General features: G+C 47.6%; 2 protein-coding genes across 3 annotated transcripts; one reads left to right on the top strand and one right to left on the bottom strand.

Moving 5' to 3' along the window:
* Positions 1-2,225: 2,225 nt before the first annotated feature.
* On the bottom strand, positions 2,226-5,425 carry arf6a (ADP-ribosylation factor 6a). Its single transcript, XM_062550779.1, has 2 exons — positions 5,023-5,425; positions 2,226-4,852 (listed from the first exon to the last, which is right to left on the bottom strand). The coding sequence occupies exon 2, from the start codon at positions 4,052-4,054 to the stop codon at positions 3,527-3,529; it is 528 nt and encodes a 175-aa protein (XP_062406763.1). The 5' UTR covers positions 4,055-4,852; positions 5,023-5,425; the 3' UTR covers positions 2,226-3,526.
* A 766-nt stretch (positions 5,426-6,191) lies between these two features.
* On the top strand, positions 6,192-16,840 carry prpf39 (PRP39 pre-mRNA processing factor 39 homolog (yeast)). 2 transcript variants are annotated; one of them, XM_062550778.1, is made up of 14 exons: positions 6,192-6,331; positions 7,217-7,770; positions 8,114-8,239; positions 8,659-8,777; positions 9,218-9,385; positions 10,478-10,727; positions 11,213-11,320; positions 11,795-11,959; positions 12,488-12,614; positions 13,136-13,404; positions 14,224-14,408; positions 14,941-15,015; positions 15,602-15,701; positions 16,347-16,840. In XM_062550778.1, exons 1-14 carry the CDS (start codon positions 6,319-6,321, stop codon positions 16,422-16,424), a joined length of 2,337 nt encoding a protein of 778 aa, XP_062406762.1. In that variant the 5' UTR covers positions 6,192-6,318; the 3' UTR covers positions 16,425-16,840. The 2 variants fall into 2 exon arrangements, with proteins under 2 accessions (XP_062406762.1, XP_062406761.1); XM_062550777.1 differs by having other exon boundaries at positions 16,344-16,840.
* Positions 16,841-17,229: the final 389 nt, after the last annotated feature.

Raw genomic sequence — 17,229 nt, 5'->3', positions numbered from 1 at the left:
GTCACGGTTTAAGTCACAAACAAAGCCCTTTTTCTCTGGGAGTGAGCACATGCTGACGGACATGTCTGGCTGTGTCCATCGCGGTCAGGGGCCGAGAGGCTGGATCTACTGTGCTGAGTGCTGCCCAGCGTTTAGACAGCTGTGGAGGCCGCAGTGACCCCACACTCCACCCCCCCCCCCCCCCAGCCCCCCCAGCCCCCCCAGCCCCCCCGTCACCGCTATCGGTCCCAATACAAAGGGTCACGGGGCGTCACCTCGGCCCGTCTGCTGTTTGCAGATGGACGATAAGGCCACGTCAGTGCACACTCAGCGAGAGAGCGAGCGAGCGAGCGGACGGACGACGGCCCTGCCTGATCTCTCCGCTCGTGTCATTTATGTTTAACCCGGAGCAGCCCGGTCCAATCAGCCCTCTGCGAGGCGCCCTCCCCTCCCTCTCACAGCTTCAACAGTGCAGAAGGTCAAACTCCAACCTCAGCACTGCAGAACAAACAGCGCTCTCAAACTCTCCCACCAGCGGCAAACTATGTTTGGACATTCCTTTAATAGGAGCCTGCAAGCTGTGAGATTATCATCAGCGAGATTAAGACAATCCGCACTGAAATGCTGCTTTTTTATACACAGAGAGAGGTAGAGAGAGAGACAGGGGAGAGAAAGAGAGACAGACAGACAGAGGTAGAGAGAAAGAGAGAGAGAGTGAGAGAGGTCACATTCAAAGGTTAGGACGATACCCAGTGGCTCTGTCTCTACGGCAACACCGCTAACATTGGCGCACTGACTTCTCACTTTCGGTTGCCACGCCTCAGCAATGGTGTCACATGTTTGAATGACACACAGCGAAAGGCATTCCTCGTCTTTATCTCTGTGTGGCTGAGGTCACCCATGTTAGTCTGGCTCCTGGCTCAGCTGGCTCAGCTGTCGTATATTCCCACACCGGACCGGCTCTGGAGCGGCCCTGGTTCTGGGCCCGGAACTGATCCGAGTCAGAGCAGGGCCAGAACCACTAGTCAGCTGCTTTCAGGCGTGTGATTGGCCACTGGCCTGCGCTTCGTCTGGTCAGCCTGCTATGATGTCACCCCAAGCTGCTGAGGGACACTGACTTCACTGTAGCGTCACCCGTTACAAGAAAAGAGACTTTCCGCACACGTAAAAGTATACACAACTCAGTAACATTTACTAGATCAAGAGGAGAAAGAAAGTACCAGATATGGCATGTGTGTAGAAACGTAATGCACCAGTCATTGTGTATGTGCTAATACAGGCGTACAGGTTAGGCAGGCTTTGACCTTAGCCAAAGATCCTTAATTATTGACAAGATAGAGCAACGTAATGCATCTCTATGGAGGCAAAATTCGAACAGTTCCGGTCTGCTTAAAGGGGCGTGTTGCAAAGACGTCATAGTGGGATATCGATCTCTGTCAGATCGGCAACCCACACAAGCAGTGCATTTCGAATGTTAGCAGGTCTGCTTAAAGGGGGATTTAGCCCCCCTCCCCCTTGTGAAGACAGAACGCGGAAATGATGGAACGTTTGCGCCTCTCGCTCCGCTTTAACCCTCTCTGCCTTAGCATAATAAAAGAAATGTCACAGAAATGTCACTCATTCCGAGATAGCTTCCAGATCTGGATGTGCTGGGGCCATGGTCTGACCCCTGACCCCGTCCACGGCCTGCTCCGTTCCAGGCAGGAGGTATCTGGTTTGGTAGAGTGCTTTGAGTACAGCTTTAAAAGACATCCAGTTAATCAGACAATAGCATTGCATTACGGTTGAGATTTTAAAGACAGCAGTTGACTGGGGAGCAGATCTGGCACGGATCCATAGCAGATCAGAGCCAGAACTCGCACCGCAACCAACTCCTTTTTAGACATTCGGTCAACGGACTAGGAAGCCTTTTTCAGCGGACAAGTGCGATAATCTCACAGGCAAGACCCAAAATCTGCAGAGCATTTAATCGACGTCTACGAGGGAAATGAAAGCATTCAGACACACAGACAAGTAGGTATCAATCTCTCCTCCGAAACCAGAGACATCATCTCTTATTCACACGCATGGACTCACAGTCACACAGCTACGCACAAGTTCAGAGGAACCCACTCCACAGCCATGGGCCGTCTTTTTCTTCTCCCCAACATCACACTTCTCTGGCTCTCTCTGCGCTTAACACAGCACAGCACTGCACTACAACAGCTTTTGTTAAATAGGAACATCCCCAAGAAGTTACAATTACATTTTTTTTTGTCCTGATATACTTTTTTTTATTTCTTCTTCAGCATTGCAAATTGGACAAAATAAGAAAAAAAATAAACAAAAGCATTTGCCTATGATTTATTTAGAGAGAAAAAAAATAGGCTTGTCAGATGGCAAGACACAAGCTACACAGCTGATGTTAAGGTAGTCAAAAAAAGGACTGGTCAGGGTCAGAGCACCGTGAGAGAGACAGGTGCCATGGCGTTGGACTTATGCTGCACTTTTGGACGTTGCAGCGTGCAGCGCCCAGCGGAAAGTGCTTCAGTGTTCGCCGTAAGTCACTGGGCACCTGCTACTGGCCGAGCCAACTACAGCCCTCTCATTTGAATAGCGCTCTTCCTCTTGTGATCAAAACCATTGTTAAGTGTCACTTCTCCTATATGGAGGAACACCTGTGGATAGGGCGTCCAAGCACTGGGCCCCAAAGCTACAAATACTCAGTTGTAATGGAAGCTCCTGAAAGAAGGCAGCAGAAAAACCAAACACCAGTAACAGCTACCCATACATTTGGATTGTGAAAAAATATATAGCAATCCTTCACAAGAAATCCGCTCAACATGGATGGAGAGTTCTGTCCTGGGTATTCTTTTTTTTCTTTTCTTTTTATACATGTCATGTGTATTCGGTTCAGTACATCAAACAATGGTTACATGTGTGTCTGCCAAGTCGTGTTTGCTTTGTGTCGACCCCTTCTTGTAAGACAGAGATATTTATCAGGAGAGGATGAGGAGCTTGAATGGGTGGCCTGTTGATTTTCCAAGATAATTACGAGTGACTAAATTAATAGAAACCTAAAAATAAGACAGGCCATTCCCAAGCCTCCCTCAGTCCGTATGAGAATAGCCAATAGAATAAGGCCTAAACCAAAGTGAAACCTAGAAGTGACAGACCCATGGAACCCGAAGGAAAGAAAACAAACATAGGAAAAACAATAATATGAATCATTTCTTCTGAAAATAATACTTTATGGAATATTTAGATTCAGTGAGTAATAACAGATTTCTGATAGAAAGACTACAGTGCCAAAAAGCAAACTAAAAGCCAGCCAAAAGAGTCATTGATTAAAGTAAATTCCGTTAGGGACTTGTCAGAATCCAAAAAGAAAAAGAACAAAACAAACAAAAAGGGGTGGGGGGAATAGAATACCATTAAACTTCTCTTTTGATACACACTGATTGGAGAAGCTGCGTTATTGGTTAATTGCCTGTGGTTGTGATATTTAGATGCTCTCCTTTTCTTCCCCTTGTTATTTTTTTCTTGCATTCAAGACAGTTTGGTGACATTAAGATTTGTAGTTTGACGTGAGCCAGGTGAGGCCTTCGTAGAGTCCGTCCCCCGTCGTGGCGCAGGAGGGCTGAACGTACCAATTCCTATCTCGGATGCGGGTGAGGCCCAGCTTCTCCTGGATCTCGTGCGGCTTCATGGCGTCGGGCAGGTCTTGCTTGTTGGCGAAGATCAGGATGATGGCGTCGCGCATCTCCCGGTCGTTGATGATGCGGTGCAGCTCCTGGCGCGCCTCGTCTATCCTGTCCCGGTCCGCGCAGTCCACCACGAAGATGAGCCCCTGCGTGCCGGTGTAGTAGTGCCGCCACAGCGGCCGGATCTTGTCCTGGCCACCCACATCCCACACGTTGAACTTGACGTTCTTGTAGGTGACGGTCTCCACGTTAAAGCCAACCGTGGGGATGGTGGTGACAGACTGTCCCAGTTTCAGTTTGTACAGAATGGTGGTCTTGCCAGCAGCATCAAGTCCAAGCATCAATATTCTCATCTCCTTGTTGCCAAAGATTTTTGACAGCATTTTCCCCATCTTGTTGGCTGTGCATAAATATCCTATTCCTAAGGTAAAAAATACTGAGTTCCCCCTATAGAGTAATGTGTGTGAAAACGGGTTACTTTAATAGCTTTTCTACTATGGTTAAATGTTACATGCAAACTTAAGCTGTCCCGTTCCACGTGACAATGTATCCTCGTCAGATATCAGTCAGTGGTGTTGCTCTTGACACACTGTAGCAGCGCTATCCTGTAGCCTGGCTTTCTGTCAAAAAAGTCCAAACAACTCGATGAAACAATAATCTACGGTCTCGTCAATTTCTGAAGAAACCGTATTCCGAAACTGTATGACCAAGGGCGAGTAAATGTCCCGTTTAACTAAATTAAGTGCTCCAGAATAAATTCAAAATGTATACAGTGGGTGTGGGTAGACCGGGCGCTTTCACAGCCTTTCGATAAGATGTGTTCGAGGCAATGACGAATCGAATTCATTCAACAGTCGCGATAGTCATTCAGGCAACAACCACTCCCCGGTCAAAGAAATGTGCCGAAAAATTGGGGTGAATGTAGAGAGAATAAGAAAAAATGAAAGAGCAGCGCTCTGTGGATAGGCCCTTTCAGAGCCCTTGGTAGTTCCGACTTCCTTCTTGTCTGCCGGCTGTCCCCCTCGCCCTTATTCACAAGGCGAACTACAGAAGCGGTATTCTTCTCAAGAGTCCATGGTCCCAAATCCTTTATTCTATCGTGTACCCTCGTATCGGTACCGGAGCGGTCGAATAAGAAACTTAAAAGGTCATTGATTCATCCGAGTTTCCGTCCTCCCTCTCTTCAATCCCTGTAACACAAGAGAGGTTCAGAAAAGGGAGGGGTGTCAGACAGAGTACAACTTTAATCGTTTACTCTTCTGTCTGAAACGCGTCGTTTTCAACCGGAAAACCAATAGGGTCACACTACAAATAATTTCATGCGCGATCAAACATCTCGAATAGGAAGGAGGTCTATTACCTGCAACTGCGGCAACCCCCCTCTCCCAGGTCGATTCTCCCCGCTCTTGCCTCTCTTCCTCCCAAGTCGTTCAGTCGCAGCCGTGTGGTGTTACCGGAAAAGGTGCGGACCTGCTTCACCCGCCACTTCCTCTCTGCTCATGCACTACGCCATTTGGCATGCGCTCGCTAACAGGCTCAACTGCAAGTCGATCTCACTGGAGTTGAAATGGACGCCATTTAGGCTCAGACTGTAAATGTTGACTGTCCGCCCCTTTCAGTTGCAAAACACTTACAAATTCCTTTCACTTAATTACAGTGGTTCAGACAGGGGAAAGTCGTTTGAAACCGATCAGTATTCTGCCTCTTGTACACGAAAGAAACAATTTTTACAATCGTCTGTGCAACGGAGACCAGCCGGTTACTGACGTAAAATCACGTAAGGAGGCGGTTCTTTGTGACGTCCAAATTTCAAATAATGCTTAGAGGTAATCACATAGGTTGCTCGCTCATCAAATGCATATGAAATGTTTTCATTACATTCCACCAGGCATCAGTGTGACCACCTGACCTTGACAGTCATACAGGTTTACCGCGCAGCCCCCTATTTATGAAGCAAGTTTTACACATGCATGTATCTACAGACCACATGATAGAGCCTTGACTACATATTTTTACATGTCAACAGAGTGATATGAACATGTAATAGAGTCAGATCATAGTCTTATTATTTTATTAAGACATTTTCCTCATGGAATTTTGCGTTCAGCATTTTTTCTAATAATTTAGGCACGATACAGGCCAATCAAGTCTATATTTTATTATTCACCTGGGCATAGGCTACTATGATAATGCAAGTTGCATTGCACACGTGGTAAGATTATGCATAATTGAAGAAATGTGTTTCACACTGGCTATGCAGTTGTAGCATTCAGCAAATCAAGGATCCATGCTCTATGTAAAAACAAATTATATAGGCCTATAGACTAACCTACTTACGTGTGTGTAGCCAAGTATGGACAAACACTTGGCTGTGCAAACAGCACCGTACGTAGCTGCCGCAGCCTGTATGACAAACAGAACGGCTCTTGTGTGTTCATACGATACATTGTACAACATTTTAACTACCTATTTCCTGCGTGGCAGTCTGCGTTGAATGACCCGCCTACCCAGAGTGGTGTAGTAGTGCGCATGCGCACACTTATCTTGTCCTTCTCAGCGAAGTTACTGGAGAATGAAAGACCAGACACTCGAACACATGTTGTTGGTTAGATAACTACAAAGTAGTTGAAATTTGCACTTATCGAATCCATATTTCATGGAAGATACTGGTAAGTGAGACCCAAAAATTCATATTTTGTGTGTTGGAAGGACGTGTTCAAACACGCAAGGTAGCCTACAGTAGGTACGACTGAACAACGTTGGAGTAGACGGAAGTGTGGCGTGTATGCTAACTGGATAGTTAGCATTAGGAGGCCCGAGACTGTGGCTAACTGTTTAGCTTGCTAATAGTTGGCTATCTCTCTGTTTTAGTTATAGCTGTACATACTATCATTGGAAGTGTGTTATTCTAAGAACAATACAAATATTTTCCTCAGATGAAGTTACGTATGTGTTATTTTGTGTAGTTTCGGTGTAGTTTCATGTCAGCGTAATTTCTTGTGTGTTAAGGTGTTAACAGTTAGCTAAGGCGCTTGGCCCTCACTCGTGGTGGGAGTGTAACGTTAGCTGCGAATGTTAGCAGATAGATCTCAAACGACATTCTCGTTAGCCTTCGAAGTACCGAAACTGCAAGGCACCATGTTTCAGCAGTCTTCGTGTTAAACAGCTAGGCCTTTATCCAGTCTCATGCCAAGTGTTTAGTAAGCACTGTTTACATGTTTCCTCAAACGTAGGAGTAGGATTTGACCAGCGAAGTTAGCTCCGGGTCAAAAGCTGAAGTTATTTGTTTGCCTAGTTCATGATTAATCCTAGTTGTGTACCTAACATCATTTGGAGTGTGACTGAAAGACAATCCATCTCGCCGTTTCGGTTAACTTGGTAACAACTTTAGACATGTCAACTATACTGTGTGTAAAAGGCCTTACATTCGTAATGTTTGGTAGTTGTATCAACAGTTAGTTCCATTGCATTATGTTTGTACAATTACAATATGATAAGTTCAGTGAAATATCGCCCGTTGATGCTCTGTTTACATTGGTGTGTTCCTTCTGTAGATCTACAGTTATCAGAGCCCATGACGGGAATGCTGGACACAAACGCTCCTGAGAACGGAGACTCTCCACCCATGCAGGGCTCTGGAGACGCCTTTCTTCCGGACCTCCAGGCGGCCGACTGGACCATGTCCAACAACACCGCACCGCAAATGGATCAGTACCCGCTGGAGAACACGCATCTGTTCCCCGTGGATGGGTTGGCGCAGGAAGGAACAGGTTCTGCACCAGGGAGTGAAGGATCAGATCAAGATGAGCAGAAGTCTGACCACCAGAGCGAGGGAACCGTCCAGTCAGAGACCGCCGCGTCAGGTGACCAGAACGCGGAGAAACCAGCGGTGCCCGCGCCAACGTCCGACTCCGGCAGTCCGTCAAACATGGAGCTGGAGGACGGTGGGAAGGAAGGCGGCGAGGAGGACTCGGCGATGGTCATAACAGACGCCGCCCCAGAAGAGCCGGTCCTCCCCTCAGAGTACGATAGACTCAACAAAGTAGTGGAGGAGAACCCTGACGACTTCAACGGCTGGGTCTATCTGCTGCAGTATGTGGAGCAAGAGGTGAGTCCAGCACAGCAGCAGGCTCCACCTCAACACAACAACAACAACAACAACAACTACTACAACAACAACACATTACATTTCTATAGCGCTTTATCTAGGCACTTAAATTGCTTTACAGTGAAGGGGAGGGCTCACATCAGCCGCCGCCAATGTGTAGCACCCACCTGGGTGATTCACGGCAGCCATTTTGTGCCAGAATGCCTAGCACACGCCGGCTTCAGATCAAGGCTGGGTCTGGCATTTGGTTTTCCAACTTCTACTTTCGAATTTCCCAAACTTCTGCTTCTAATTCATACTAATTGACTAACTGCTAAACCTGTTTTACCTGTTCGATTCCCAGAACCACCTGCCAGCAGCGAGGAAAGCCTTTGATGACTTCTTCCTACACTACCCATACTGCTATGGCTACTGGAAAAAATACGCCGACATAGAGAAGAAGAACGGCGAGGTGCAGTTAGCAGATGAGGTAAGTCTGTGGACGTTTGGGATTTGTTTGTGACAATACCCCAACGAGTCGTCTGCATAGTCAAGTCAGCTTTTGTGCAAAAATATTGAGTGAACTATTCTGGAAAGAGTTTTGGCTACTATAGTGCTTCTCTTTGAAATAGACCTCTCTGTTTTATTCACATGACTGAAATGGGACGACAGACCATGATAAATCCATCCACCAAGCTATGGTGTGCTTGAGTGGTCAGAGTTGTCGCCACAGGATCTTGAGAACAGTAACGGCTTTGTCCCCCTTTCACTCTCTGTGGCACTGGTAGATTCATCATTTATCATCCTTTAAGAAAAGCCTGAGGATTGTTGAAAAACCCTAGAGCACCAAGCTTAAGCTTGTTTGTTTGCGTACATGCTGTAATGTAAGCATTTGTCCTGTTTCTGCAGGTGTACAGACGGGGTCTGCAGGCCATCCCTCTGAGCGTAGACCTGTGGCTCCATTACATATCGTTCCTGAAGGAGAACCAGGACAACACGGATGGCGAAGCAGAGAACCGAATTAGGGCGTAAGTACTGTCTGAACAGAGTGTGGTGAAGTAGCTAGTCGAATCAGAGCGCTAGTACTGTACCTGTCTGGAAAGAGAGAGAGTTTAGAGAAAAAGCCCTTATTAAGGGCTCACTAGACAGAACGTGACAGTATTCTGATGCAGAACCATGTTTTCAAGCCACTTGCTGGCTGGTGATGAGAATTGTAGATGAACTCATTAGTGTGGTGTCCTTAGTGAAGGCATCAGGTTGACCAGGGGGAGGAGGTGATTGGTAGTTGTAGAGAGTGCACACACATCCAACTTAGTGCAGGTGCACTACACCTACACCTGACGAAGACCAACACTGGTTGAAACATTGCGTAATAAATTCACTTCAGGAGCAGCAGCAACAGTGTGCAGGTATCTTTTCATTTTTGGTGATTGTTGACGTTGTTGTTGTTGTTGTTGTTTGTCTGCAGTACGTACGAGCATGCGGTGCTGGCGGCGGGGACAGACTTCCGCTCCGACCGGCTGTGGGAGGCCTACGTGAGCTGGGAGACGGAGCAGGAGAAGCTGGACAACGTCACCGCCGTGTACGACCGCATCCTGGGCATCCCCACCCAGCTCTACTCACAGCACTTTCAGAGGTGGGCACCGCACCACACTGCTGCCCTGCTTACGGGCACACCACACCACACCACACCGCACCACACCACACCACACTGCTGCCCTGCCTACGGGCACACCGCACCACACCACACCACACTGCTGCCCTGCCTACGGGCACACCACACCACACCACACCACACTGCTGCCCTGCCTACGGGCGCACCACACCACACCACACCACACCACACCGCACCACACTGCTGCCCTGTCTACGGGCACACCACACCACACCACACCACACCACACCACACCACACCACACCACACCACACCACACTGCTGCCCTGCCTACGGGCACACCACACCACACCACACCACACCACACTGCTGCCCTGCCTACGGGCACACCGCACCACACCACACCACACTGCACTGCTGCCCTGCCTACGGGCACACCACACCACACCACACCGCTGCCCTGTCTACAGGCACACCGCACGTGTATGCACCCAGAGCAAGGGTAGCTGCAGGGGCAGCTGCAGGGTATAACCAAAGTCTTTTTAAAGCAAGTCACGTCACTCGGTAGCCATATTGGCCATGGGGTCGGGCAGCGACTTTGACCGGAACAAGACCAGGCTCTATCTAAATGAATGGGGAGAGAGCTGGATGTCCATGTTCCGAGGTGTAAGAGACATAAAAATCACATGTTTGAAATCGCGATGAAAATCTGACTAAAATCGCTGAAAAGGTTTGGTGGTTTTGTATCACATTAACGCTTAAAAAGCCTTTTTCTTACTGGTAATTTTGGACTGCGCATGCTCTATTCCTCACGACGCAGCTTTCAAAAACCGTGACCGCCAAGGATCGGACAAATGATTGGAGCAACGGCACTGGAAGAGGCGGGACATGTGCAAACCATAGCCAACCGGTGTAAACAACCGCCATCTTTCGCGTTACGAAGTTACCCCATGCTTTTCAATGGGCGATTTTTCCAGTGCAGTGTCTCCTCATATATAAGTGTCTCTGGTATAACTTTCTTTAGCTTATTTGGAAACAGAATTGCTTGTTTTCAGAAATGCAGCTCATGGTGAAACTAACGAATCGTTCTGCGTTTCGGCTTGAACTTGTCAGGTTTAAAGAACACGTGCAGAACAACAACCCCAAGCACTTCCTGTCTGAGGAAGAGTTCGTGCAGCTCAGGGTGGAGCTGGCCGCCGCCGCCAAAGCGTCCAACGCGCCCGCCAAAGACGGAGACGACGACGACGACGAGGACGGAGATGGAGACGACGACGGAGACAAAGAGACTCCTAAAGAGACGCCCAGCGAGACGCCCAGCGAGGAGCTGCCCCCTGGAACAGAGGATCTCCCCGACCCCGCCAAGGTAAGCCGGCCGCCTGCTGATCTGTGTGGGGCACAGCGCTTCAGAGGTGTCTGAGATGCTCCCACACTCTTTAAAAAAAAACAATCTTAATCTCAGCAGGCATGAAGACTTAAGTATCTTATGCTGCCTTCAGATTCACTTCCAGTCAGTGACTTCCCCCCCTCCTCCTCTGCCCTTTTTCATAAGGGTTTTGCGGGGCGCTGTAAAAACTGACACCGTCTCTGTCCCCCCTTCAGCACCAGAGCTTGGGCCTACAGCCGATGGGGTGCGTTCTAACCGCACACCCCCTCCCCCTCGTTCCCTCAAGATGGCAACATGTTGCTAGCCAGTACACGGTGCTAACCGATGGTAACTCTTTGGGTAGCTGGACTCTTCAGATTTCACCGCACTTCAGATTGGACACGTGATTAAAGACACGTTCCTGCCGTGACGCTGGCGTGTGACGCGCTCACCGTGTGCTCTGTTTTGGTCTCTTGCCTCTCTAGCGCGTGACCGAGATCGAGAACATGCGGCACAAAGCCATCGAGACGCGCCAGGAGATTTTCAACCACAACGAGCACGAAGTCAGCAAGCGGTGGACCTTCGAAGAAGGGGTAAGTGTGTGTGTGTGGCTGTGTGTGTGTGTGTGTGGGGCTGTGTGTGTGTGGGGCTGTGTGTGTGTGGGGCTGTGTGTGTGTGGGGCTGTGTGTGTGTGTGGCTGTGTGTGTGGCTGTGTGTGTGGCTGTGTGTGTGGCTGTGTGTGGGGCTGTGTGTGTGTGTGTGGGGCTGTGTGTGTGTGGGGCTGTGTGTGTGTGGGGCTATGTGTGTGTGGGGCTGTGTGTGTGTGGGGCTGTGTGTGTGTGTGTGTGTGGCTGTGTGTCTGTGTGTCTGTGTGGCTGTGTGTCTGTGTGTCTGTGTGTCTGTGTGGCTGTGTGGCTGTGTGTGTGTGTGTGGCTGTGTGTGGCTGTGTGTGTGTGGCTGTGTGTGTGTGGCTGTGTGTGTGCGTCTGCCAGAGATTATTGTTATTTTCTCTCTGACATATCAATGTAGTTCAAGACTGTGGCTGACCCTCCTGTCCTGTTCTTTAGATTAAGCGGCCATACTTTCACGTGAAGGCTTTGGAGAAGACCCAGCTTACAAACTGGCGGGAGTACCTGGACTTTGAGTTGGAGAACGGGACTCCGGAGAGGGTGGTGGTTCTGTTCGAGCGCTGCCTGATCGCCTGTGCCCTCTACGAGGAGTTCTGGATCAAGGTAAATATCGCTTCTCTCCTTGCGAGCACCCCCTCACCCTTTCCCCATCGATTTCGATTTCACTTCCTCACTACAAAACAAAAAGAAAAAGAAAACTAAGCAAAAAAAAAAAAACAAGACATCCTTCACTCTTTGCGTGTAACGTTGATATTTGACTGTATCTGTTGTATTAGGGGCTGGCCAGCTTGCCACACAAGATTTGACTCCAGCATTTGCCAACTACGTTGCATCTCCGTCTCCCACTACCTTACAGAAACTTATCTTATTGCTTCCATGAAGGTGCTGATGGGTTTAAAAAGAAATTCTAAACACGATCTTGTCAATGGAAATTCACAAGTGCAGGAACTCAAAAGAAAAACTCAAGTGTGTTTGCTGTTCTCTCTTTCTTCTCCTTGTCTTCTTCCATTCTCCTCTTCCTTCTCTCCTCCTCCTCCTCCTCCTCCTCTTCTTCCTCCTTTCCTCCGACTCTTCTCCATCTCTCTCTCTCTCTCTCTCTCCTCTCTGTTGTCTCCTCTTGAACTCTCAAAGTACGCAAAGTATTTAGAGGGCTACAGCATGGACGGCGTGCGGCATGTGTACAAGAAGGCGTGCACCATCCACCTGCCCAAGAAGCCCGCCGCCCATCTCCTCTGGGCCGCCTTCGAGGAGCAGCAAGGTGGGGTTCTGCTTTTGCTTTTGCTTTAATATGCAACTGAAGGAAGGGGTTAAACGCGATAAAAACGGTCTCCACCGACCTATATCACCTCGGTAAAGTTGGAAATTAGGTCCTATGTCCAAAATTCCGAACTATTCCTTTAATATGCGGGAATTCAATCTGTGATTCGTCTCACACTTCTGTATCAGTTAACCACTGATATGGTTCAGAGATATCATGTTGAATACAGCCTTGCGGTTTATAAACATTCTTTTATTTGGTCTGGTAGTATGGAAATAGAGTCCCTAATTCTAATACTATATATGCACACACACACACACACACACACACACACCCACACCCACACACAGAGGGGTACATTACGATACAATGCTGTGTCGCAGTTTCCGTTTCAGTCGTCAAATCCAGTGCATGTTAGAGGATAATATTTGTGGCTCTGAGAAGGTGTCAGATTCCTGCCGATGCTCATTCACGGGAGAGGAAAAGTCTAAATGGTTCTTTTATTCCTTCTTCCCTGGCAGGGAATGTCGATGAGGCTCGTCGCATCCTGAAGGCCCTGGAGGAGGCGATGCCGGGTCTGGCCATGGTGAAGCTGCGCCGCGTCAGCCTGGAGCGTCGCCACGGCAACCTGGACGAGGCGGAAGCGCTGCTCCGCGACGCCATGCAGAACGGGAAGAACGCCGGCGAGACGTCCTTCTACGCCGTGAAGCTGGCGCGCCAACTCATGAAGGTGCAAAGGAGTCTGGGAAAAGCCAAGAAGGTGCTCCTGGAGGCCATCGAGAAGGACCAGGTGAGCGTGCGAGGGGAGGCCGCAGAGAGCCGCGAGGAGACATTGGGCCTCTCTCATTCGTCTTTTTATCTGTCCTCCCTTCCTTCCTCAGTCCTCGTTAGCCACTGATCTAAATAAAGAATGATGGGGCGGCAACAATGGGACAGTCTATCCAGTGTTCTTTATAGATCAGTGGGCCTGGAGGACCGAGGAGAGAGGTTGAGAAGGGGCCATTTAGTTAGGCCAGGTAGGGTTGAGAGCACACACCTGCTATGAACAAGGTGCAGATTATAGAGAACTGTGAGGTGTGCCTGTGATCCCATAGAGAAAAGGGTAGAGAAATGAGGTGAGACTGTGATCCCGTAGAGAAATGAGGTAAGACTGGAGAGACCTGGTAGGATTATGGACAAATACTGTGGAGACTAGCTAGAGAAATGAGTAGAGTCTGCACAATACCATGAAGAAAGACTAGGTGGAGATTATCCATAACCTTTGACCCGCGCGTACTCTAAACCCTCTCCTTGGTAATGAGACTAGGAATCAGGACTAGAATGAACCTCATCTGAGGACCTCCATTAAATGACATGCAGAGCTGTAGTCACTTGAGGACGTTGATGTCTGAGACCAGGTGGAGCTACGCCTTGTAAAATGATCCTGGGTGTGACTGGACAAGAGACCGACCCAATGTTGACAGACCAAACCTGCCCAACTGGTCTTCGTGATGCCCACCTGTGTGTGTTTAGACGTGTCCAAGGCTGTATCTGAATCTGCCCACCTGTGCGTGTTTGGTAGATGTGTATCTAAATCTGCCCGTGTGTGTGTGTGTGTGTGTGTGTGTAGACGTGTCCAAAGCTGTATCTGAATCTGCTGGAGCTGGAGTACAGCGGGGACGTGCAGCAGAATGAGCCGGACATCGTGGCCTGCTTCGACCGTGCCCTGAGCAGCCCGCTGCCTCTGGAGTCGCGCATCACCTTCTCCCAGCGCAAGGTGGAGTTCCTGGAGGACTTCGGCAGTGATATTAACGTGTAGGTGTTCCACCTCGACGTCTGTGCGTGTGTGTGTGTGTGTGTGTGTGTGTGTGTGTGTGTGTGTGCGTGAAGGATGCACAGCTCACCCTAAAACATTACGCTGATTAGAGTTGGTTGTGTTGGAGTGTAAGCTTCAGCTTTGTGGTTAAGCAGACTTTCAATCTCATTATCAACATCCTCTCACATCCTCTCTACATTTAGAGCAAAATGGAGGGGTATTGCAACTGAGCAAAATGGTAGATCTCTGCCATGTTCAGACCTTAGCAACATATGTGCTTGACTTTTTAACTCATAGGATAAAAATAGATGGTGAATGAATAAATAAAAAAGTAAAGGTATTTACTGCTAAATAGTTGTTGACTGTGACTAACTGCCAAACCTCTCTGACTATGAGGGCCCAATGCATAGATGCAATGTTGCTTCAGAGTTGAGAATTGTAACAGGTCACAGTTTAGTCAACATTAGAGCTGTGAACATAAATTGTTGGTAAGTAACCCATTTCCAATCCCCCCCCCCTCCTCCTTTTCAGTCTTGTAGCGGCATATGACGAGCATCAGAAGCTTCTAAAAGAGAATGACTCCACAAAGAGGAAAGCGGAGAATGGGTAAGACACTGAGCATGCTGGCTTTCTCTCTTGCCTCTGGTACCTCTGCTCTGTACCATGTACAAAACTGAACTATAATTACTGGGAAGTGTTTTCTGATCAATTCAGGGAGTCCATGACTGTAAAAACCCTATTGAAATCACTGGTCAAAGACTAAACATTAACAACCCTCTTGCAGGACTGTTGTGTTGAGCTGGGGTCTAGACCCCCCCCCCCCTGTTGCCTATGTGCTTTCCTCTACAGGGTCAGGCCTTGAGCTCGGCCTTGAGTAAAACCTTGGGATTAAGTGTGTGGCTCGGTATTAATGAATAGAATTGATCTTGCGACCTGACGCGATTAATGTGAGCGGTGGTTGTGGTTGTGGTGTTTTTTTTTTTTGTTGTAGTAGCCATGCATGTGTTGTGTGTGTGTGTGTGTGGGGTGAGGCAGATAGATAGATCGATAGATCGATAGATAGATAGATAGATAGATAGATAGATAGATAGATACCTTATTGATCCCCAAGGGGAAATTCAGCGGGTGTGTTGGGACCGGGTTCAGTTTCGCGTCTGCTTAACTTTGCCGTTTTTTAACCTTCATCTCTCAGGTCTCAAGGCCCTGACTCCAAGAGGCAGAGAACAGACGACTCGGCTAGCCAAATGATGCCAGCGGGCAGCGACCAAGCGTACAACTACAACTGGTACCAGGTGAGTCTCCATGCCCGAGGGTTATGGGCTCAGCAGTGCGGGCACAAGGAGCTTCATGCCAGAGGCCTTAGTGCACTGTATATGGTCTATATACCATCAGTACGTGTCAGTGCTCAATGGCAAAAACTTGATATGGCTCTTTCAGAGCAAGGTGTCCAGTATAATTTGAAAGAATGCTATTTTCGAGTTTCTATAAAAAATGTTTTGAATTAAAAACACAAACACAAAAAAAATGTTTTGGAGCTAGTGTATATACATGATTTTTTATATACATGTTTTATCTTTAAATGGGCAACATTAGCTGAGGAAAATAGTGCACTTGGTGTTTAGTGGACTTGTGATGTGTACCATGTTATACCGTAATTTCCCGACTATTAGCGGCGGCTTATACATTGATTTTGCAAAACTTTCTTCAGCTATGAGGTTAATAGTACAGGGGGCCAGTTAATATGGTTTTGTTTATTCTAACTTTTTTTAACTTTTTTAACTTAACACTTTCCTGCAACTTATACACAATGCGGCTTATATGCAGGGAATTACTGTAAGTCGCTTTGGTTAAAAAACGTCAGCCAAATGTAATGTATTGTAATGTAATGTTTGTCTGACTGCCTGCCTCCCTCTCCTCTCCCTCTCTCTGTACAGCAGTACAACTATCAGAACTCATGGGGTCAGTACAACCAGTACGCCGGGTATAACCAGTACTACCCCCCTCCCCCCACATGATCGCAGCGTGAATGACCAGACGGATTGATTGGAGGCGGCAAAGCAAGCATCCAATTTTTTACCCTATCGAACCGCTCGAGTCGCTGACTCCCCTCACAGCCATTCTGTTGATCAGCTTCTGATCTGACCTGTGTTTGTTGGGCATGTATGTGTGTTTGTGCAAATTATTTTACTTTTCCCCCCCCTCCCCTCGTATGTGAAGTTGCAAATACAGCTTTTGATTTTTAGACTGGTTTGGCCTGGAGTAGAATCTAATTTTTGGGGAATTTAGTTGTATTTGAAGAAGATGAAGATTGAAATATGTAATAAACCTCTAAAATGTCTTTCTTTAACATCTCCTGAATGTGTTTTCTGGGCAAACGACTGAGGTTTTGTTTTTTATTTTGACTTTCATAATAAAGTGATTGATATCCTCACTTGTGATTTGTCATGATGTTGTACAGTAATGCTCATCATCATGAATACACACTCCCGATAAAGTGTGTAATATTGAACTGTTACTTAATGAGACGTATTTCTGAAAGGAACACTTTATGGAGTCAACACAATCACATAGATGACTCATTTAGATGTCTTAACTCAAATGAATAGTAGAACGTCGTTTAATAATGGCCCAGGATTTCCATACGCATAGTCCATAATTTATCATAGACAGTAATTTATGAATGGACAGTGTCTTGAGGCATTAACCATTGACTGCATTCTGTGAATGTCACATACTGATTTACAGGTAATACGATAACGGCAAGGAATATTTTCTAAAGATGAACATCATTACACTTCATCGCCTAGATTAATATTACTA

Source organism: Sardina pilchardus, chromosome 12 (genome assembly GCF_963854185.1).
Source record: "Sardina pilchardus chromosome 12, fSarPil1.1, whole genome shotgun sequence".
In the NCBI taxonomy this organism is placed as follows: Eukaryota; Metazoa; Chordata; class Actinopteri; order Clupeiformes; family Clupeidae; genus Sardina; species Sardina pilchardus.
Note: the sequence above shows the minus strand (reverse complement) of the source record. Positions and strands in the feature narration are given on the sequence as shown.

Bases quoted from the DNA above. Each gene is read 5' to 3' on its own strand.
- arf6a (XM_062550779.1), bottom strand. From the start codon at position 4,054: ATGGGGAAAATGCTGTCAAAAATCTTTGGCAACAAGGAGATGAGAATA.
- prpf39 (XM_062550777.1), top strand. The intron at 8,778-9,217 runs GTAAGTACTGTC...GTTTGTCTGCAG, and splicing joins GCAGAGAACCGAATTAGGGC to TACGTACGAGCATGCGGTGC. The intron at 13,405-14,223 runs GTGAGCGTGCGA...GTGTGTGTGTAG, and splicing joins AGGCCATCGAGAAGGACCAG to ACGTGTCCAAAGCTGTATCT.